General features: G+C 38.0%; 1 protein-coding gene across 3 annotated transcripts in view; it reads right to left on the minus strand.

Moving 5' to 3' along the window:
• The window catches only part of FOXN2 (forkhead box N2), a 68,740-nt gene that overhangs the window by 21,548 nt on the left and 23,312 nt on the right, over positions 1-23,880 (minus strand). For all 3 annotated transcript variants that reach the window (XM_047782123.1, XM_047782124.1, XM_047782122.1), the window contains one exon: positions 8,827-9,377. In XM_047782123.1, the coding sequence (XP_047638079.1) occupies positions 8,827-9,363 (537 nt within the window). In that variant the 5' untranslated portion in view covers positions 9,364-9,377. The remainder of the gene's footprint in view (positions 1-8,826; positions 9,378-23,880) is intronic.

The raw sequence follows: 23,880 nt of genomic DNA on the forward strand, positions 1-23,880 counted from the left end.
ATTCTATTGTGAGAGAATTGCAAATTATTTTGATCATAGAAGAATTGTTATTTCCTTGAAATAGCAAAATGGAAGAACTGGTACTGAAAATTTGCAGTTCAGGGCAGTTAAGTCTTGAGTAAGGTCTCCAAATAACAGTCTGGTTTATGTTACCATGGCAGCACTTCCGTTCACTGGGTCTGTTCACAAACTATCAGTAACGAGATAAAATTGTGTATTTGCTAATCTATGTTTTCGACTCTAGAGCAAAAAGGAACTTATTTTTAAACTAAGTCTCACTTAAAAACTTGGCGTCTTTATTGTGGTTAAATGATGGAACAGAAATAATAAAGAGTTTTAGAAGTTAAGTATTGTTTTAAAAATTTTTGCCTATAACAAGATACATTTTGTGCAATGGAAACAGGAAATGTGCGTTCTCTCATGTACTAGTTTGCATGTTGGAACTCTAAACCTTCTGGACTTATTTGGTAGAGAACCATTGAAGGTTTTGAAGAAATGAGGAATACACTAAGAACTGAACTTTAAAAAGATTTGTCTCAATGGAAGTTGTAAAGATTAGGAGAAGAAACAATGTTCAGTATTCCTGAAATGTTATGTACTTGCCCTGTACAATTTAACAGAATTTCTTCCCTTGACTACCTTCTCAGTGGTTTTTAAAACCACTGAATTTTAAAGGGCATTCATAACTCTTGCTTATATTTTAACTTTTTTTCCTTCTTCTCTTTTTTTTTGCTTTTTAGGGCCTCACCTGTGGCATATCCAAGTTCCCAGGCTAGGGGTCTAATCAGAGCTGTAGCTGCGGGCCTACACCATAGTCACAGCAACGAAGGATCTGCGCCGCATCTGTGACCTAAACCACAGCTCACAGCAATGCTGGATCCTTAACCCACTGAGTAAAGCCAGGGATTCCACTGAGCAAGGCCAGGGATTGAACCTGCATCTTCATGGATACTAGTCTCGTTCGTAAGCTGAGCGACCATGGGGACTCCTATATTGTTAACTTACGGTGGCTAGCATGACTTCCTTTCTTGGGATTCAGGTATTAAAGGAAATCATCACAAGAAAATGCACAGACTAAAACTGGTTTAGAAACCAGGCAAAAGTTCTAATTTCATGTTTCTCAGCTAAAATCTCATATTAAATGTTTTAGTTTGGCTTTTATAAAAAGTTGGAAATGCAGATTTCTAAGATTTCAATGTTAACATTTAAAACATAAAAACAAAACCCAAAACAAAAAAAACAATTTAAAATCCTGCGGCAGATAAATGCCAAACCAAGAGTGGTAACTATGGTATAGACGGGGTGGAGAACTTTTAGCAGCTATACCAGCTGGATGGATATCAGTATCAGTTTTTAGTTTGACCTAAACCTTTGTCATCTTGCCTTTTGAGGTAATCATCTCTAGATAACAGCTATTCATATGAAAAGCACTTCCAAGGTTGCCAAATTCAATCCCAACATTTAAAGGAAATAAGTATAACTAACTTGCCTTCTACTGATTGGAAGAGAAATACTATCATTTTGAGGCACTGATTCAAGTATTTCATAAATTAAAAAAAAATCCACAAGCATTCCCACTCCTACTTGTTTATATTACTTTCTGCCTAAATTTCAGGCATTTAAGCAAAGTGATCCAATAACTTTTGTGCAGACTATCACCTACCAGTTCATTTCCTCTCACCCTAACTTTTGGTGACAGCCAACTCATTTTTGCTCCAATATATTACAAGTATTTATCCTCCTATTCTTTATTAACACAATAGTTGATTTTTTTTTATCACAAGCTCCCTGAAATTTGGACTGTATGTTTTACCACTCACCAGCTCTCACTTCCTTAATTCCTTTCTTTCTCTAAGCATTGAAAAATGCTCAGGTTAGTTATATAAATGATGCACACAATTAAATAAATTAGAAGTTCCCATTGTGGCTCAGCAGAAACAAACCCAACTAGTATCCATTAGGATGTGGGTTCGATCCCTGGACCTGCTCAGTGGGTTAAGGATCTGGTGTTGCCGTGAGCTGTGGTGTAGATAGCAGATGTGGCTCAGACCCCAAGTTGCTGTGGCTGTGGCGTAGAACAGCAGATGCAGCTCTCATGTGACCCCTAGCCTGGGAACTTCCATATGCTACAAGTGCAGCCCTAAAAAGCAAAAAAAAAAAAAAAAAATTATGTACAAGAAAAAATCCCTTTTGGTCACTACTACAAATTATACCACATTGGATATACTGTTCTGCAACTTCTATTACAAACAATACTGCAATGGATATTCTTATATACATCTCCTTGTGTGCAAGTATGAATTTGACTTTAGGGGAGAAATAAGAATCTTACCCACTAGATCAAAGGATATGCATGTTTCTAATTCTAATAACAACTATTAAGTTGTCCTTAAGAATGTTCATACTAATTTACACTCCTATCAATGGTGAAAAACTACTGATACTGATGTCCCCATATACTCGACTAATTTTTTTTTTTTTTTTGTCTTTTTAGGGCCGCACCCATGGCATATGCAAGTCCCCAGGCTAGGGGTCGAATCAGTCATAGCCCCCAGTCTATGTCACAGCCACAGCAATACCAGATCTGAGCCTCGTCTGTGACCTACACCACAGCTCGAGGCAATCCTGGATCCTTAACCCACTGAGCGAGTCCAGGGATTGAACCTGCATCCTCATGGTTATCGGTCAGATTCGTTTTTGCTGAGCCACACCAGGAACTCCCTCCTTGACTGATTTGAAGTTATAAAGCTTTAAAAATTTTCTTGCAATCTAATGAGAACAAATTAGTTTTCTGCTTCCTCTATTTTTTTTTTTTTGTTTTGGCTGCCGCACACAGGGGCTTGATGTAGGATCTCAGTTCCTAGACCAGGGATTGAACCTGGGCTGCAGCAATGAAAGCACCAAGTCCTAACCACTTGACTGCCAGGGAACTCTAGTTTTTTGTTCTTTGGAGTTTTTTTTAAAGCTTTTTTATTTTTTTTAAGGGCCACTGCAGCATATGGAAGTTTCCAGGCTAGGGGTCAAATTGGAGCTACAGCTGCCAGCCTGTACCACAGTCACAGCAACTCTGGATCTGAATCAGGTCTGTAACCTATATGACAGCTCATGGCAATGCCAGATCCTTAACCCACTGAGGGTTTATACTCTTTTTTTTTTTTTTTTTGGTCTTTCTAGGGCCTCACCCATGGCATATGGAGATTCCTAGGCTAGAGGTCCAATCAGAGCTGTTGCCACTGGCCTACGCCAGAGCCACAGCAACGCCAGATCCAAGCTGCGTCTGCGACCTACACCACAGCTCACGGCAACACTGGATCCTTAACCCACTGAGCAAGGCCAGGGATTGAACCCGAAACCTTGTGGTTCCTGGTCAGATTTATTCCTGCTGTGCCGCATAGGAAGTCCCCAGTTTTTTGTTCTTTTAATGTCAGAATGTTGGTGGCTTGAAAACAACCATGTTAGAAATATTTATAGCATGGAAATCTGTGAAAGCTACAATCCTTACCCCTACCCATTTGTGAAATATTTACCAAGACACCACTGTTTATACATTTTCAATTCTAATCTTTTGGCTGCTATTTTTCTCTATCACCTTTTCTTAGCTAATTATTTTCAAAATTTTGCAACATTTGACACCGTTATTCATTCACACTTAAACTTACCCTCCTTGGCCTGCGTTATACCATACTTCTTCTAGACTCTTCTACTGAAAAGCAATGCTGGTAACTTCCAAACTTAGAGTTTTGATCCCATAACATCACCACTATTCCTCTTTCATATTTCTAAATACCTAGTAGACAGTTCCTCTTAATGTTCCACCATAAGTGTAAACATAGGAGTTTCCATCGTGGTTCAGTGGAAATGAATCCGACTAGGAACCATGAAGTTGTGGGTTCGATCCCTGGCCTTGCTCAGTGGGTTAAGGATCCGGCATTGGCATGAGCTGTGGTACAGGTCACAGACATGGCTTGGATCTGGCATTGCTGTGGCTGTGACATAGGCCAGCAACTACAGCTCCAATTCAACCCCTAGCCTGGGAACCTCCATATGCTGTGGCCCTAAAAAGACAAAAGGCCAAAATAAATAAATAAGTATAAACATAAAAGCCCTAAAACTATAAAAGAATTAAGTGATATAATTCAGAAATAAAACTTGATGCATGCTGGAAAGGATGCATCCAAAACTTCCAAAACTTTCAGTTATCTGAAAGGAAAATCTGACTGAGACTGGAGAATCTGCTTTCAAAATGGCTCACTCACATAGCTATTTGGCAGGAGGCCTTACTTCCTCGTCGCATGGGCTTCTCCATAGAGCTGCTTAAGTGTCCTTATGATATAGCAGCTGACTTCCCATAGAACTAATTATCCAGGAACCCAAGATGGAAGCCATAACACCTTATATGATCTCAAAAGGTATGCTCCATCATTTTCACAATATGCTCTTGGATACACAAGTCAACCCCATTTAGTATTGGAGGGAACTCTACAAGGGCATGAATGTCAGAAGGCGAGGCTCATCTGGGGGCCATCTTGGAGGCTAGGTATGACAGAGATTGATCTTTTGAAACTGCTGAGTTTTAATGGCCTAGCACATAGTCGGTCTTCATAAATATTCCATGTGCAGTAGAAAATGTATAACATAGCAATTTATGACATAGCAACAGATAACTAATACAACCTTCTTTAAATCAGTTGTAAGATGATGTATCCAAATGTCTTGCTACCCATGGTGTGCCCATGGATTAGAGGCATCAGAATCACCTGGGAGCCTCTTAGAAATGAGAAAGGCTCAGTCCTCATCCTAGATTTGCTGAAGCAGCATCTGCATTTTAACAAGATCCCCAGATGATCAGCAGGTACATTCAAGTTTGAACAGCATTGTCCTATAAAATCCTTCAGTTATCTAAACATATAATTACTTGCTCTTTTAACTTTTATTCCAAATAAGAATAGGAGGGTTCTGCTACTACTTGCTTGGGATACAGAATGCCATAAAAGAACATTACTTCCAGCCTAACAAGAAAAAAAACAAAAAAATTTTATGAGCTTATTTGAGAGGTAAAGCTGCAAAACTGAAAGAACTGAATTCTGAAGTGTGACAGGCCCTGTCAGGAGAGATGAAACATATAAATTATTTCACCTTTCGTAGAGCATAGAAAAAGTGGCAGTCACAACAAAAGGTTTAAAAAAAAAAAAAAAGCAACAAATACTCAAATCTTAACAAATTCTTTTTTTTTTTTTTTGTCTTTTTGCTATTTCTTGGGCCGCTCCCACGGCATATGGAGGTTCCCAGGCTAGGGGTCGAATCGGAGCTATAGCCGCCGGCCTATGCCAGAGCCACAGCAACGCGGGATCTGAGCCGCGTCTGCAACCTACACCACAGCTCACGGCAACGCTGGATCATCAACCCACTGAGCAAGGGCAGGGATCGAACCCGCAACCTCATGGTTCCTAGTCGGATTCGTTAACCACTGCGCCACGACAGGAACTCCTCTTAACAAATTCTTAAAAGCCAAGTGTGAGCTAGCAAGATAATTCAGCATCCTTGGCTTTCTCAGACAGGAGGTAAGTGTGCATACACTGGCCAGCATCTTCCCATAAGCCTTCATCTGATGCTTCAGAGAAGACCATAGGCAGGGCAGGAGTCCTAAGGAGATGGAGATAGTTGTGCAGAACCTAGCAAGATTTGAAACTGGAGCAAGGATATTAGGTAAAGCTCATTCACACTCTAGGTCCTGTGTGAACATAAGGTGAGATCAGATGTCACTGTAGGAGAGGTACAAAACCTGCCTACACCCTGGACAAAGCTCCAAAAAGAAGTAAAAGCTGTCAGCCACTGACAGAGAGAAAAAATACTCTCCTCACCTTAGTTCCAGGCAAGGGATGGCTACAATTGGGAGAAAAGTACAAAACCCAGCTATCCTCATACTTTACCGACATTAGGCAATGTATTTTGTGTCATCAGGAGAAGGGCAGGAAATCTACTCTCATGCCCAAATCCTCCAAAGACACAAAGCAGAGATCTGCTGTCACTGGGCTGGGAAAGGAAATGGTCACTCACTTGCACCCAGAACTTCCCACTGATACTGGGCAACATTTACTTACCATGATGGGAATGAGCAGGAAATTGAACTGAGTTCTGAAATAGTGCTGTCCAATATGCCTACCACTACCCACATGTAGATAATTAGTGATGAGTGTAACTCTAGACTTCACTCTCAGTAGATGGGAGAGACTGTCCACTTATGGAGGAGACAAGGAAAGTCCCACTCTTGAGGCACAGGCATACAAAGACTGCTTAAGATTAGAATCAAAGTAGAAGAATTGAGAAACCTACTCTGCTCAAATCAAGAACCTTGTACCAAGTATCAAGCAAGAGAAAGTAAGGGAGGGGTAAGAGTACAGAGAAATATTCAACTCCTCTCCCACCCCTAAATGTGTCACAAGCTGAAAGATGAAGGTGGAGCAGAATGCTGAGAAAAACCACCTGACATTCCAGGCCTCACACCAAAGTACAAAGTATCAGCAGTCTATCTCTGTAAGGAACGTGAAGACTGTGGTACATTGAAGGTAACTATGACAACAACAAAACCCAAACCCAGCTCGATTATTAACTAGATTGACCAATAGCAGTTCATACTAACAACCAGATACAAGTAGAGGCATATCTGTTTCTGGATAGAAATATTATTTACCTCAGTCTCTACCATTCTTTTACAATGTCTGACATTTAATCTAAAATTGTGAAACACATAAAAACAGGAGCTAAAACAATTAGCAAAACCAGACCCAAAGATGGACCAGATACTAAACTTAATAGACAAGACACTATAGCTATGATTAATATGCTCAGGGGAGTTCCCTGGGTGGTCTAGTGGTCAGAATTCGGTGCTTTTATGACTGTGGCCCAGGTTCAATCCCTGGTCTGGGACCTGAGATCCTCATATCAAGCCACTGAATGCCACAACTGCCAAAAAAAAAAAAAAAAAATCTAGTAGGAAATTTTAGTAGCGAGATGGAGACTATTTTTTAAAAGGAAAATGAAAATACTTAAAATATATGAAGAAGATTTTATCAGGCTGATCAGTAGAATGAACACAACAGAGAAAAGAGTGCAACTACAGAAAGATCAATAGAAATTATCCAAACTGGAAGTTCCCGTTGTGGCTCAGTGGTAACGAACCCTACTAGTATCCATGAGGATTCAGGTTTGATCCCTTGCCTTGCTCAGTGGGTTAAGGATCACGTGCTGCCGCACGTGTAGGTCATAGACACTGCTTGAATCCAGCACTGCTGTGGGTGTGGCATAGGCCGGCAGCTGTAGCTCTGACTGGACCCCTTGCCTGGGAACTTCCATATGCTATGGTTGTAGCCCTAAAAGAAAAAAGAAAAAAGAAAACGAAGTTATCCAAATTGAAACAAAGAAAAGAATGGGAGGAGAGGTGGAGCAACCAAGGGGTGAGACAACAGCAAATGGTCTAATATATTTTTATTTGGAGCCCCAGAAGTAGGCAGTGAACCACAAGAATTATTTGAAGAGATAACAAGCAAAAAATGTCTAAATTTAATGAATGACAACAAACCACAGATCCAAGAATCTCTGAAAAAACAAAGCTGGATAAAAATAAAGGAAAATACACCTAAGCACATCACAGTCAAACTTCTGCAAAGTAGTGATAAAAAGAAAAATCTTTTAGACAGATAGTAAAAACAAAACATTATAGACAGAAGAACAAAGAATGGCAGCAGACGTTTCACCAGAAACTATGCAAGGCAGAAGAGAATAATGTCTTTGAAGTACTTAAAAAAAAACAATAACTATCAACCTATAATTCTATACCCATCCCCCACAAAAAGGTTTAAAAAAAAATCCATTGCTAGTAGACCTGAACTACAAGAAATGTCAAATGAACTTCTCTGGGAAAAAGCGATTAATCCAGATAGGGCAACAGGATCAGTCAACTTTTTCTGTAAAAGGCCAAATAATAAGTGTAACAATATTATTTGAAGGTAGACTGTAATAAATTAAAAACTGAAAGCTGTAGAGCAACCACTAAAAAAAAAGAAAAAAGAAAAGGGAATAGCTAATAAGCCATTAGAAGAGAGAAAATTGAATCATAAAAAATACTCAATTGACAAATAGGCAGGGAAAGGAAAAAAAGGGAAAAAGAACAGATACAGCAAATAGAAAACAAGTAGGAATTCCTGTTGTGATTCAGTGGGTTAAGAACTGAAAGTAATGTCTGTCCATGAGGATGTGGGTTCAATTCCTGGCCTTGCTCAGTAGGTTAAGGATCCAGCATTTTGGCAAGATGCAGCATAGGTTACAGTTGCAGCTCAGAACTGGTGTTGCTATGGTTGTGGTATAGGCTGGCAGCTGCAGCTCTGATTCGACCCCTGAGCCAGGGAACTTCCATGTGTCACAGGTATGGCCGTAAAAAGAAAAAAAAAGAAAGAAAACTAGTAGCAATGATAGATTTAAATCCAGCCATATCAAGTACATTCCAATTATAAGGCAGAGACTGTCATGTTGAATAAATAAGAATAATATAAGTATAGTGACAGGAACACTACAGAAACTAAGAATAGAAAGTTGGAACATTAAAAAAACTAATTTATGTACCTATAGTAGACTGAATATAGTTCTGCTAGGTTTATATCAGTACTGAAGAAATTTAAAAACATCTTAAGTGCAAGCAAATGGTGAATATAATTAAGCTCAAGCTGAAGTAATGTGACTTGAATATTTTTCATCTTCCTTTGATTTCCCGTATTTTAAGATCTCTGTTAATTCTCCCCAAATATCCCTAACATGTTCATAAATACTGACCTTGCCATGGCTTCTTTCCACTTTCTGAAAACACTTATTCAGAGACAGATTATGTCGAACAGAATTCTTCCAGCCTGTTGGTGCAGTTGCAAAATATGGGAAGCGGTTCAGAATCCAGCTATAAATTTCTTTGACAGGCAAACATTTATTTGGAGAGTGTTCAATGGCCATATAAATGAGAAGACTAAAGGAGTATGGGGGCTTTGAAGTTGCTGATTTTTTTTCTGGGTTCTGATAGCATGTTGGTCCTAAGGATGGCACATCATCTCCCTCTATGTCATACAATGGACTAACAACTGGAAGACCCTCACTTCCAAAGCTGAAGTTTGTTAGGAGATTAGTACTTTCATGAAGCCAGTTCAAGTTTGTGAGTTCATCATCTGCTGACTCACTGTCCACTAGAGTAGCCTTTGGCCTGGCAGCATCAACAGCTTCAGGCAAGCTTCCCATTTTGTAAATCTGGCTCAATCCTGCAATCTTTTCAGCTCCTGGGGTTTCAGCTCTCTTTTCTGGAGTCATTCCAATTACTGGACCCATTTACTCTTACAACTCTGCAACAAAAGAAAACAATTCTCAATCAATGTAATATTCAAGATTCATAAACTCATGGAAAAAGGAAATGCATATTTAAATATCCCCAAATCAGAGAAATTTTGCAATCAATATTTAAACACAATATTGATAAAACAGACACTAAAGTTTACAATACATATTCATATTCTGTAAAAATGACTAAATAAAAATGCAGCATTATAGCACAATATGTACAAGGGATATTAACAAAATTAAATAATGTATTTTGAATACTTAACAAGAATCCTAGTCCATAGTAACTGCCTAATAAGTAATGGCTGTTATTACTAACAATGAACGATTTCTCTGAATTATAAAACTATGTACTACTTGTCTTAAGGATCTATGACTTCACTGTAATAGCCATACATATGGCTCAATACAGACAAAAACCAGATTTAAAATAAAGTTTAACCAATAATTCCAAATAAACCCTTTCCTAAAATTTGAAATACTTTTACTATAAAGAAATAATTTCTAATATTTTGTAGTGTATCATATGAAAAAGATAACATTTCTTAACCACTAAATTCATTATCAGAAAAAATATATTTACTATAAATTTATTACTTAATTTTAAACTGCATTTTTAAAAAAATTTTTGTCTTTTGTCTTTTTAGGGCTGTACCCACAGCACATGGAGGTTCACAGGCTAGGGATCTAATTGGAGCTACAGCTGCAGGCCTATACCACAGCCACAGCAACATGAGATCCAAGTCCCGTCTGCAACCTACACCACAGCTCATAGCAACGCTGGATCCTTAACCCACTGAGCAAGGCCAGGGATCGAACCCGCAACCTCATGTTTCCTAGTTGGATTCATTTCTGATGCACCAAGACGGGAACTCATAAACTGCAGTATTTTTAACTCTCTCTTCCTTATTATCTCATCAAGTACTGAGAGTGAAAGGCTGACATTCTCTTAGTCAAGTATGAACCATCATTGTATTTTCAAGGGGAGAAAGGAAAAGCTTTTTTCTAAGCCATGCTTTTTTATTTCAATTTTCTCAATGACTTTTGTTTTGCTTTTAAACACACTTCAATTCAAAAATCTTATCACAGGAGGATAACTGACCAAAAAGGAAACTGACAGAACTAATGTGCCATTTAATTCATTTTCAATGGTTTATCATAGTACCTCCTTTCCCCCATTTCCAAATTCTATGAAAAACCCTCTATGTCTTCCATAATTCTATTCAAACTTCTTATGCATATATAACAGAAATAAGGTAAGTATCTCCAAGATCTTATTTTACTTCAAATATAGCTGGCAGGTTACTCCAAGAATTTATCTTGTGATAACTGGTCAGCTTCAGATGTAGAAGAGTCTCTCTGGATTCTGGTAGCTATTAGCAGATGTCTCAGACCACTTAGCACTGGCTAATATTTTGCACTAAACACTACATATTCAATTAAACCCTAAAAGTAGGCACTACTATTAACCAAATCTTATTTGGAAAATGACTCAGAGCTTAAGCATCCCGTTTGAGGTTGTGTGGCTAGTAATTAGAAGCACCAGAACTTAAAGCCAGGCAAAGTGACCTCAGAACAACTCTATTATCCTGGTAACAGTATATGGATACACATCACCTGTGAGTACCAATGACCCAATCCATTTAAAATCTTTTCACTGTTCTGGAGTTCCCGTCGTGGCTCAGTGGTTAACGAATCTGACCAGGAACCATGAGGTTGCGGGTTCAATCTCTGTCCTTGTTCAGTGGGTTAAGGATCCCGCATTGCCGTGAGCTGTGGTGTAGGTTGCAGACACATCTTGGATCCTGCGTTGCTGTGGCTCTGGTGTAGGCCGGCAGCTACAGCTCCAATTCGACCCCTAGCCTGGGAACCTCCATATGCCATGGGAGCAGCCCAAGAAATGGCAAAAAGACAATAAAATAAAATCTTTTCACTGTTCTTTCCCTATCCAGTTCCTACGTCTCTCATGTATACATACAACTTAACACACCAAGATATTATAAAAAGGAAAAGACCAAATTATAACAAATTTGGTTGCTATGTCAATCAACTAAGAAAACCACACATGATGTACGCACATGCGCACATATGTGCACACAACATATTTCAGAGATGGCATCCCATCCTATGCAACTGACCAACTTTTTCATTTTACAACCAAAGTCTCTCTACTCAGAGAATTTTTTAAATGTAGTGGATGCAAATTCACTGGTTGAAGAAAGTCTTGCTTCCTTTAAAAAAAAACAAAAGCAAAAACCCAAACCACTTAGCATTCAGTGTTCAAAAAGTAATGAGTCATTACTAATTGTCCACTTCTGCCTTTTACCTATATTCATTTATTTTCAATTACATACAAAAATTAGAAAATAGCGAACAGCAGTGGCTAACACTACTGAGATTTTATTATATTACAGGCACTATGTTACGGTCTTTAAAATGCATTATTTCTGGTTACTCTGCACTACTATTTAGTTCTATGCATGGGCCTTTCTGACTGTAAATCTCATAAAAAATAAGAGTCTTTTACTTTTGTATTCCTAGTAAATCTTAGCAAAATGTTGGATATGAGCAGCCACTCAAATCATAATCATTTCTAACTGAAATGCACTTATAATCAACATATACCAAGTGCTGTGCTACCTGCTTTTAAGAGTTATTTCAGGAGTTCTCATCATGGCGCAGCGGAAACAAATCCAACTAGGAACCATGAGGTTGTGGGTTCAATCCCTGGCCTTACTCAGTAGGTTAAGGATCTGGCATTGCCACGAGCTGTGGTATACAGGTCGCAGACTCGGCTCAGATCTGTTGTTGCTGTGGCTGTGGTGTAGGCCTGCAGCTGTAGCTCCAATTAGAGGCCTAGCCTGGGAACCTCCATATGCCATGGGTGTAGCCCTAAAAAGCAAAAAAAGAAAAAAAAAATCAAATCGTTAATGCTAGGAAACATCCTCACTATTAACAATCAAAAAAGTGAAAACACTGTTATGAATGAGGAAACAGAAGTGAAGTCATTGCCTAAAGCTATAAAGCTTAAAAGGTGGAGCCAAAATTATAAACTAGGCTGAGTTCAAGATTCAAGCTTTTTTGTTCATTAGAATATACTTATTTAAGGAACATATTTTTTAGCAATACTACTTAAAAACATATTGTTGACAGAGAAACCAATTTGGGTTTTTGTGGGTTTTTTTTGTCTTTTTAGGGCCACACCTGCAGCATATGGAGGTTCCCAGGCTAGGGGTGAAATTGAAGCTATAACCCCTGGCCTATGTCACAGCCACAGGAATACCAGATGTAAGCCAAATCTGCAACCTACACCACAGCTCACAGCAATGCCAGATCCTTAACCCACTGAGCAAGGCCAGGGACTGAACCTGCATCCTCATGGATACTTGTCAGATTTGTTTCCACTAAGCCACGATGGGAACTCCAGAAAGCAATTTGAGTGCCTGTGAATATGTTATTCCTCTGAATTATAGGTTTATAATAAAATCCCATTACTTTAAGATGTAAGACAATACTAAGGCAGCAAATGTGCCAAAGGTTATACAAAGCATACAGCCAAGCAAAGTTTAAAAATCAGGTACTGACACTGAAAGGCTGACATTCTCTTAGTAAGGTTTTAATTGTCATTGTATTTTCAAGGCGAGAAAAAAGGCTGTTTCTAAACTATCGTTGGTAGGATACTTGAGAACACCATCCACTTAGAACACTAAGTCCACCATAATAAATAGGCAAATTATCTTTTCTTACAAGTAAGTATATAAATAGGAAATAAATAAGTTAGAAAATGTTCAATGTTCAATTTCACTGATGATCAAAGAAATGCAAAGCAAAAGCATGATAATGTACTTAGCATGGTGACTAATAAGCACAAATATCAGTAATACAAATTACAGTACTTATTTTTGCTCAAATTATCAATGGTTTAAACATATAAAATATATAAATATATATATATAATATACAATTTTGGGCAAGGAACTAGGACCATTTTGGAAAGCAAACTGGCAACATGCACCAAGAATCAATAAAAACGTCATATTCTTTGACCCAATAATTCCACTTAAGAGTCACTTCAGTGAAATAATCCTATGTAGGGGAAAAGATTCTCTCTCTTCTCTTTCTCTCTCTCTCTCTCTCTTTTTTTTTTTTTTTTTGCTTTTTAGGGCCGCATTCGCAGCATAGAGAGCTTCCCAGGCAAGGGGTCGAGTCAGAGCTACAGCTGCCAGCCACAGCCACACCAGATCCCAGCCAAATCTGCGACCTATACCACAGCTCATGGCAATGCCGGATCTTCAACCCACTGAGCAAGGCCAGGGATCAAATCAGATTCGTTTCCGCTGTCCGCAATGAGAACTCCCTTCTTTTTCTATCTTTTACACACATACATGTTCATCTAAGAATTATGAAAGATTAATAGGAAAACTATAAACAGCTTTCATATTTTATTATAGAGAAATAGCTAAGTAGACCAAAGAACATGTATTTAATCTAATACTTAGTAGTCATTAAAAACAACTGCTTTAGAAGTTTCTGTTGTTGGTGCAGTGGAAATGAATCCAACTAGGATTCATGGGATGGAGGCTGGATCCTGGCCTCACTCAGTGGGTCAGAGATCTGGTGTTGCGGTGCGCAGTGGTGTAGGTCCCAAACTTAGCTCAGATTCTAACTTGCTGTGGCTGCTGCATAGGCCAACAGCTGCAGCTCCAATTAGACCCCTAGCCTGGGAACTTCCACAGGCCGCAGGTGCAGCCTTAAAAACCAAAAAAAAAAAAAAAAAGTAAACAAAAAAGCTTATTAAAAGCTGGTGAAAAAGTAGAAAATATACAAAAAGCTAACAGTGGTTTATGATAGTAACTTGGTATTTTTTTTGGTTATATTTTCCAGTTTTTCTTTTAATGTGTTTATTTTTATAGTTTAAAATTAAAACAATTATATTCGGGGGTGGGACAGATTGTGCTAGATTATTTTTAGTTGTAGCATTTCCATTTCACAAAAAATCAGATCACAAAAAGGTCACAGGCTGATCAAAGTTTGCAAGTCAAAAAGAGAAGCCATCTTTCATATTCCTAGTACAGTTTATTCTATTACTAAATTTTTCTTTAACACAAATTACCTCACTGGTAAGTAGGGGAAAGAATTTAGTACAAAGTGAAAATCACATCGGTCTATACACAGTTTTTCTCAGCCTATGTTTTTGCACTAGTAAGTAACAAGAGCTGAACCCAAAATAAGCTAACACAGTGGAAACTGGCAAGCTGCTGAAGTACATTACTGTACACAATTCTCATTCAACCTGGGTTCTTCCTCTTGGCGCAGCTTGGCTACATGAATTTTCTTGTAAAGTGCTTAATGAGTTCTTCTCTCCAAATCTGTACACACTTTACTCTGGCCTCCATAACCCTGAAGCTTCAACTCTTTCTTGTACACCCTTCCATCAGGCCACCTTCATCTTTTTTTTTTTTAAACCTTAAATTTATTGTAGTATTTCTTTATTTGCAACAGATTCACTTTATCTTTTAAAATATTCTAAATATTCTAGTAGTCTTAGTAAGATTTATTTTTGTTAGCGTCTGGTTACAAGCTTTGCATGTTTTAGGTGTGACCCATCAGCTACGTACAAGCTCAGTGTTTTTAGAACATATAATATTGCGACAGAAAGGTCCGCATACTTCACACCAACATCAAGAAAACCCGGTTTTATTTTTATCAAACTACTTCTTAAAACTGAAAGCATTCAGTAGCACATTATTAATAATGTGCATGGAAGTTTGCTTCATAAAACAAAGTAAATAAAGAAAGGAAATCTGTACTAGTGATGTAACATTTCCTTTTAGTAATCTGTTAAGAACAATACTTCAACAACAAACCACATATAATTGTTCCACATAATAAATGTCACTCAAAATAAGCAGTTAAGGCCTAGAGAATAAGATGTGGAATTTGAAAAATGTATCAATTTCGTAGGTATGTAACTAGCATAAGTCAAATAATGAATACATCCTCTATATCCAATTTCTAAATCCAAAGCATTGCTACAAAAAAGGTAAGTAAATGTACAAGGCAATTTAGCAAAGTACACATGTGTGTTAAGACTCCAAACCTACATTTCAGGAAAGGGCAGAATATTCTCTCACAAGGGGAATTTTTAAAGTGGAGAGTTCAAATAAATTCAGTACAATGACTTTGGAGCCCCAGACTAGAGTTTCACTATATAATGTCCTTTGCAGTATCTTGCTTGAGAAGAGGGCTCAGGATTAAAATGCACCTTTTTTATTTTTGGGGCTTTGGAGGGCTGCACCCACGGCATGTGGAGGTTCTCAGGCTAGGAGCCTAATCGGAGCTACAGCTGCTGGCCTAAACCACAGCCATAGCCACTCCAGATCCAAGCCACGTCTGCAACCTACATCACAGCTCATGGCAACGCCAGATCCTTAACCCACTGAGAGAGGCCAGGGATCCAATCTGCAACTCATGGTTTCTAGTCAGATTCGCTTCCACTTCACCACAACGGGAACTCCTAAAATGCACCATTTTTTCACAGCTGTACATTCACGCAGCTCCAAAGAGAGAGGCATATCTGAATATTATGTTCAATAATACAGTGATACTCAACTCCAGGGCAGGAAAAATAAAATCTATACTGGAATTCTTAAGATCATTTCCCAAAAGGTTAGAGGACAGCACTTTTTCTTAGGTTGGTATTAATACTGGTCTGAGAGGAAATGCTTGACAGAGACTAAATAAGAGAAGAGAAACTAAGGCAGAGAATTTTCAATTTTATCTAAGACATAAGGTGCCATGGTGTTAGAGGTGTTACACTAATAATTTTTCTGGCCAAAATAATTGAGGAAACTCCTAAACACATACTGCTGGTTAAACTATATAGATTTTATGGGAGTTCCCTTGTGGTGAAGCAGGTTAAGGACCCTGTGTTGTCACCGCAGCAGCTAGTGTTGCTGCTGTAGTGCAAGTTAGATCCCTGGCCTGAGAATTTTCACATGCCACAGGAGTGGCCAAAAAATAAAAAAAAAAAAAGGAAAGAAATTTGTCCACATTTTTAACTGATTCTATCAAAAACTAAGCAAACAAATTTTTTTTTTCCTGGAGTTCCAGTCATGGCTCATCGGTAACAAACCCTACTAGCATCCATGACTATGCCTTACTCAGTTGGCTAAGGATCTGGTGTTGCCGTGAGCTGTGGTATAGGTCGTGGATGTGGCTCGGATCCCTCATTTCCCACAGCTACAACTCTCATTTGACCTGTAGCCTGGGTACTTCCATATGTCTCAGGTGTGGCCCTTAAAAAAAAAAAAAAAAAAAAGATTTTTTTTTCTTTTAGTTAGAATCCCTCAACATTATTATTATTTAGCTCTCCAAGTTTTTCAAACATCGTATAAAATTGAACTCTACTGAAAACTGTGCCCCACCACATTTATTAACATTATTGGAGTTCCTGTCGTGGCACAGTGGTTAACGAATCCGACTAGGAACCATGAGGTTGCGGGTTCGGTCCCTGCCCTTGCTCAGTGGGTTAATGATCCAGCGTTGCTGTGAGCTGTGGTGTGGGTTGCAGACGCGGCTCAGATCCCGAGTTGCTGTGGCTGTGGTGTAGGCTGGCAGCTGCAGCTCCGATTAGACCCCTAGCCTGGGAACCTCCAAATGCCGCGGGAGTGGCGCAAAGAAATAGCAAAAAGACAAAAAAAAACCCCAAAAAACAAAAAACACCACATTATTGCAGCAGTAATTCATTCATTTTTACAGATGACTTATATTCTACTTTATGAATACACCACAATTTATTACAGTCTTAAGGACATTTATTTGTTTGCGGCTATTACAAGTAATATTATTACAGACATCCTTGTTCATCTCTTGGAACACAACTGCAAATAATTTTTCTGAAATTCTAAAAGCAGAATATACGCCAAAGAGTAATTATTGGGTCAGAGAGTATTCTTTTCTTCAACTTAAACTGATAATGACAGATTGCTACCAGAAATGTATGTGTATTGTTTGTTCCAGGTACTCATCAAAAAATAATTTGTTTTGGCAACCTGATGACTATGAAATTGTATCTCCTTGTTACTTAATTTGCATCTCCCACATTACTAATTGGGTTGAGTGTCTCCTCATATATAAAAGAAAACTTAGTGGCAAATTAATACATAATTTTTTGCCATTAAGATTTCCTCTTCTATTAAGTGCCTATTGAAGTCATTCGTATTGTTTGGCCATTACTCCTCATGTGATACACGTATCTTTTCCTATTTAGACGTCTTGCCTTTTTATTAGTTGCCTATTAATGAATAAGTTCTTAACTTTATTGCTAAACACTTTTTTTTTATAGTTGCACCATGGCACATGTAAGTTCCCAGGCCAAGGACTAAATCTGAGCCACAGCTGCCACAAGGCCAGATCCTTTAAACCATAGCAGGGCCAGGGATTGAACCCACGCCTCTGCAGCAAATGGAGCTGATGCACCATAGTGGGAACTCCAATTTTTTTTTTTTTTTTTTTGGCTGTGCCCATGGCATGCAGCAGTTCCCAGGCCAGGAACTGAACCCACGCCATACCAGTGATGACACAGGATCCTTAATCACTAGGCCACCAAGGAAATCCTAATACAATGGATAAACCCTTTTCTTTAGGCTACTGTATGTAGTTTGTTTCTCATTTAAGAATTCCTCTGGAGTTCCTGTCATGGTTCAGTGATAACAAACCCAACTAGTACCCATCAGGATGCACATTCCATCCCTGGCCCCACTCAGTGGGCTAAGGATCTGGCATTGCTGTGAGCTGTGGTGTAGGTCACAGACATGGTTTGGATTCTGAGTTGCTATGTCTATGGTGCAGGTGAGCAGCTGCAGCTCCAATTCAAGCCCTCGCCTGGGAACCTCCCTATGTCGCAGGTGTGGCCCTAAAAAGAAAGAAAGAAAGAAAAAAAAAAAGAATTCCTTCTGTACATCAAATTCATAGAGGTTTTATCCCACACTGTCTACTAAAAGTTTTACAGTTTTTACTTTTTACAGTCAAGTCTTCAATTCACCAAAAATGTATGTATGTATTTTTTATCTAATTTCATTTTTACATACAGACACACAATTGTTCCAGAATCATTTATTAAAAATTTTGTCTCTTCCGGTCAGAGAACTGATCCATCATTGGCCCTTAGCATCTCTTCACATTCTCAACATGTATGCCAAGAATGAAAGGCCTTTATTTGGGCCATTTTTCAGGGTACTGTTTGCCACAAGCAAAACTGAGGGATGACCTAACATCTCTCAGACAAACAGTAGGCCAGCCTCCTTTAACACTTCTTTCATTCATGATTTAGAAAAGCATATCTTAATTTCCACATTTTTTTTCTCACTGATTTCTAACTTAAATGAACTGATCTATGGGACACTAATTCTTGGAAATATGTTAAAACTTGTTTGATGGACCAGTATGCGATTGATTTTAAGATTCAGCTGATGTTTCCAGAGTGATTAAATGCAATGTATTTTCACTGAATCAAGCTTTTAATTACATTTAGTTTTCTATATTCCCACTGATTTTTTTTTCTATATTCCTACTTCTTTACCAAATAGTGAGGAATATATATTACAATCTCTCACTATACTAGTGTAATTTATCAATTTCTTCCAGGTAGTTACTAATTTTTACTTCATTTGGGGCTATGGTTACTAGTGCATACAAACTTAAAACTTCTATATATTCATGGCAAAATGAAACATTTACTATCATCAATTCTTTTCATCTCTAGTAACTGTACTTGTCCTAAAAATCTATTTTAAATATTGCACAGCAAAGGAAACCAAAAAGAAAACAAAAAGACAACTTACAGAATGGGAGAAAATAGTTCCAAATGATGCAACTGACAAGGGCTTAATCTCTAAAATATACAAACAAATTATACAACTCAAAGCAAAAAAGCCAACAACCCAATGGAAAAATGGGCAAAAGACCTGAACAGACATTTCTCCAAGGAAGATATATAGATGGCCAACAAGCACATGAAAAAATGCTCAACATCACTGATTATTAGAGAAATGCAAATCAAAACTACCACGAGATACCACCTCACACCAGTCGGAATGGCCATCATTAATAAGTCCACAAATAACAAATGCTGGAGGGGGTGTAGAGAAAAGGGAACTCTCCTGCACTGTTGGTGGGAATGTAAGATGGTACAACCACTACGGAGAACAGTATAGCAGTATCTTAGAAAACTATGCATAGAACTACCGTATGACACAGCAATCTCACTCCTGGGCATATATCCGGACAAAACTCTACTTAAAGAGACACATGCACTCACATGTTCATTACAGCACTATTCACAATAGCCAAGACATGGAAACAACCCAAATGTCCATTGACAGATGATTGGATTAGAAAGATGTGGCATATATACACAATGGAATACTACTCAGCCATTAAAAAGAACAAAATAATACCACTTGCAGCAACATGGATGGAACTAGAGACTCATACTGAGTGAAGTAAGTCAGAAAGAGAAGACAAATACCATATGACATCACTTATATCTGGAGTCTAATATACAGCACAAATGAACCTTTCCACAGAAAAGAGAATCATGGACTTGGAAAACAGACTTGTGGTTGCCAAGGGGGAGGGGAGGGAAAGGGGTGGATTGGGACCTTGGGGTTAAGAGATGCAAACTACTGCCTTTGGAATGGATTAGCAATGAGATCCTGCTGTGTAGCACTAGGAACTATGTCTAGTAACTTGTGATGGAGCATGATCACATGAGAGAAAAGAATGCATACATGTATGTGTAACTGGGTCACCATGCTGTACAGTAGAAAAAAAACTGTATTGGGGAAATAACAATTTAAAAAAATAATTTAAAAAATCTATTTTAAATAGTATGCCAGCTTTTGTTCCATTATTATTTGCCTGTATTTTTTTTTTCACATTTAACTTACAATGTTTCCCTTTTGTTTCTTTGTAGTCTGTTCTAAACCCTATATAGCTGAACATTTAACACATAGATGTATTTAGATTTACTTCCATCGTCTTATTTGGTGTTCTACACTGCTTTTGTTCCATTATTATTTGCCTGGTATGTTTTTTTTCATATTTAACTTACAATGTTTCCCTTTTGTTTCTTTGTAGTCTGTTCTAAACCCTATATAGCTGAATATTTAACGCATAGATGTATTTAGATTTACTTCCATCGTCTTATTTGGTGTTCTACACTTTTCTTGCCTCCTTTGGGATTACATTTTTTGGTTCCATTTTTTACCATCTACTAGTTTGTAAGTTATATTTTAATTTCTATTACTATTGTGTTACCTTAAAATTTTTACTATGCATACTTATCAAAATCCAAAGTTACCTTTAATCTTCTCCTGAGTAATAAAAAGATTTTTTGTTGTTTTTTGGGGGGCTGCACTCGTGACATATGGAAGTTCGCTGGCTAGGGGTCAAATCGGAGCTAGAACTGCCAGCCACAGCCATAACCAAAGCCACTCAGGATCCGAGCCGTGTCTGCAACCTACTCCACAGTTCACAGCAGCACTGGATCCTTAACCCACTGAGCGAGGCCAAGGATCAAACCTGCATGGATACTAGCAAGGCTCATTACTGCTGCGCCAGAATAGGAACTTCCAAAAAGATCTTTTGAATACCAGCTCCAATCATCTCCTCCTGGTTTATAAAATAACTGGTTATTTGGTACATAACCAAAATAACTGTTACTTTGGTCCTATCTTTTTTTTTTAACCTCACAAGACACGATTATTATTTATACAGTTTAGACTTTCAATGACCATCTTCTTTCTACTTAAAAAGTGGTCTGCAAGTAAACTTTCAGATTTCTCTGAAAATATCTGTATTTTGCCCTCTTCTTTAAAGGTCTTTTTTTCTTTGTTTTTGCTAGCTATAGAGTTCTGGGTTGAACTAGAACAGGTCATGGTTTTTAGATTTTCACTGAGTATATCATTTCATGTTCTCTATTTCCGTTATTGTTGCTGAAATCTCATAATCTTTTGGAAACACTGTGTTTTCTTTTAAAAAACTTCCCCTTTATTAGCCTAATATTTTTCATTTTCTTGTCTCTGTCGCATTCTAGATTTCAGATTTATCTTTCCTTATATAATTTTTTCCTCAATGAGGTCTATTTGCTTTTACTTATCCCTTGAATTCTAATTTGTTATTGCATATTTTTTTATCTAGAACTTCTGATTCTTTTACAAAATGCTTGTTCTCATTTTTAAACTTTCATTGAACATATTAAATACACTTAAATTTTGTATCTGATAATTACAAGATGTGAACTCCTTGCTGATCTGATTATACTGAATTCCCTGTTTCCTCAGATGGTCTGTAAAGTTTTATTTTAAGCAGCTCACTTTCACTAGAGCTTTACCAACAGGAATTCTTTGATGATGATGATGATTTGTGCTGCTTCTGTCAAGCCCCTGGGAGTAGTAACAATCGAGGATCATTTAAAATTCTTTGCTTGGGAGTTCCCGTTGTGTCACAGAAGAAATGAATCTGACTAGTATCCATGAGGATGAGGGTTCGATCCCGGGCCTTGCTCAGTGGGTCGGGGATCAGGCATTGCTGTGAGCTGTGGTGTAGGTTGCAGACATGCTCGGATCCTGAGTTGCTGTGGCTATGGTGTAGGCCAGCAGCTACAGCTACAATCTGAACCCTAGCCTGGGATGGGAACTTCCATATACCGCTAGTGTGGCCCTAAAAAGCAAAAAAAAAAAAAGTTCTTTTCTTGAGACCTAGCGTGAATTCAGGCTGCAAACCAGTGTGAGGGCTGGTTTGTGGTAACAAATTTTCAGTAGAGATTTTTAAAATTTTTCCTGTTATCAGCAATATTCTAGAAAGAAAATTTTCTTGTTTGGGAAGGAATTTCTAGATCTCTCTTACACCTAGAAGGTATATAGAGAAGGGCTATTAAAGGAGGAGACTATTTCCTGCTAGATGTTTTACTTTGGCTGGGTCTGGGCTTTCCTTCCCGATTCCTGAGCCCCGGCAAGGCCAGGAAAACAAACGCTCACTTGATGTGGTAAATACCCTCAAGGCAATAGCCATCTTCAGTATTTAGCTTATCTCACTGGGTTTCCAATTAGTGTTGGTCTAAATATTCTTTACTTTTGTCTAGAGCACTGATGCATTTTATCCAGCATTTTAGGCTGTTTTCAGCAGAAGGGCTGGTCCAATTTGCCACACCACTGAAAACAGATGTTTACATTAGTTTTTGACGGTGATATCTCTAACATACATTATCCTGCATTTTAGAGCATTGGTTCTTAAGTTGCTTCTGCCTCTGCACACTTGAGGAATCTGACTTTATTCCTACCAGTAAGAGTTGCTTGTTATGACAGTGATTCCCAATTGGCAGTAGGTAGAGACATTTCCTGGGAGGTGAAAGGTGGTATTAAAAAACTGTGTGTGTACATATATACATATTTTTTAAAGAGGGTGCTTTGTTTCATCCCTTTAAAAAAATCATATTCTTTAAATATAGGAAAGATATTTTAATCCTTTAACTATGATTCAGGCTATCATAAAGATTTGGTAAAGAATAATGTTTATAGGGATGGCTCAAATATATGGAACTATCTGCCACCCTTTTCAGTGTTTCTCAAATCAGCGTCCCCCATGGATACGCTCTGAGTGTTTTAAGTTTTGCAAATTTTCATTTTGTGCTATCATTTCCGTAACAATATAAAGAAAAAAATGACTTTAAAAAAAAAACCCTACTTCAGAAACTAGTGTCAGTGATTCTCAAAATGGGATCTATAATTTTTTCTTTAAAAAGGATTCATGTATTATTCTAGTTGCAAATACTGCTCCACACTAAAAGGTCTCACTTGTTATGCCTGAGTTACTGGATTAATCTTAGTTCTATATCCTAGCCCTCCATTGTACTGTAGTCACTGTATTGATTACACAAGTATATGAGCCCTTATGTAAAATCCTTGGAGGAGTTCCAGCTATAGTAAGTGGGTTAAGAATCTGACTGTAATGGCTAGGGTTGCTGTGGAGGTGTGGGTTTGATCCCCAGCCTGGCACAGTGGGTTAAAGGGTCCAGGACTGCCACTGCTGTGGTGTAGATCATAACTGTGATTTGGATTCCATCCCTGGCCCAGGAACTTCCACATGCTGTGGATGCAGTCAAAGCAAATTTTTTTTTAATTTAAAAAATAAATATTTTTAAATATTTCCCCTTGAGGGCAAATATATTTCAGAATTCAGAATATTTTGGATTTTAGGAAAAGACTATAATTTACATGTAATATGTTATATGATGTGTCAGTGAGGTCTGAGGCAGCACCCCATAATAAATACGTTAATACTTCTGCAGCGAAATGTATATTCACACTAAGAGGAGAGTAAACAAAGATCAATAACGGTCTTATATCAGTTTATACCATGTTTTACCACTAAATGAGTTAAGAAAAAACTTTTGGCTTTCAGAATATTGTGGATTTCTAAAACCATGGAAATATAATTATAGAA

The sequence above is a fragment of the Phacochoerus africanus genome, chromosome 5, assembly GCF_016906955.1.
Source record: "Phacochoerus africanus isolate WHEZ1 chromosome 5, ROS_Pafr_v1, whole genome shotgun sequence".
Taxonomy (NCBI): domain Eukaryota; kingdom Metazoa; phylum Chordata; class Mammalia; order Artiodactyla; family Suidae; genus Phacochoerus; species Phacochoerus africanus.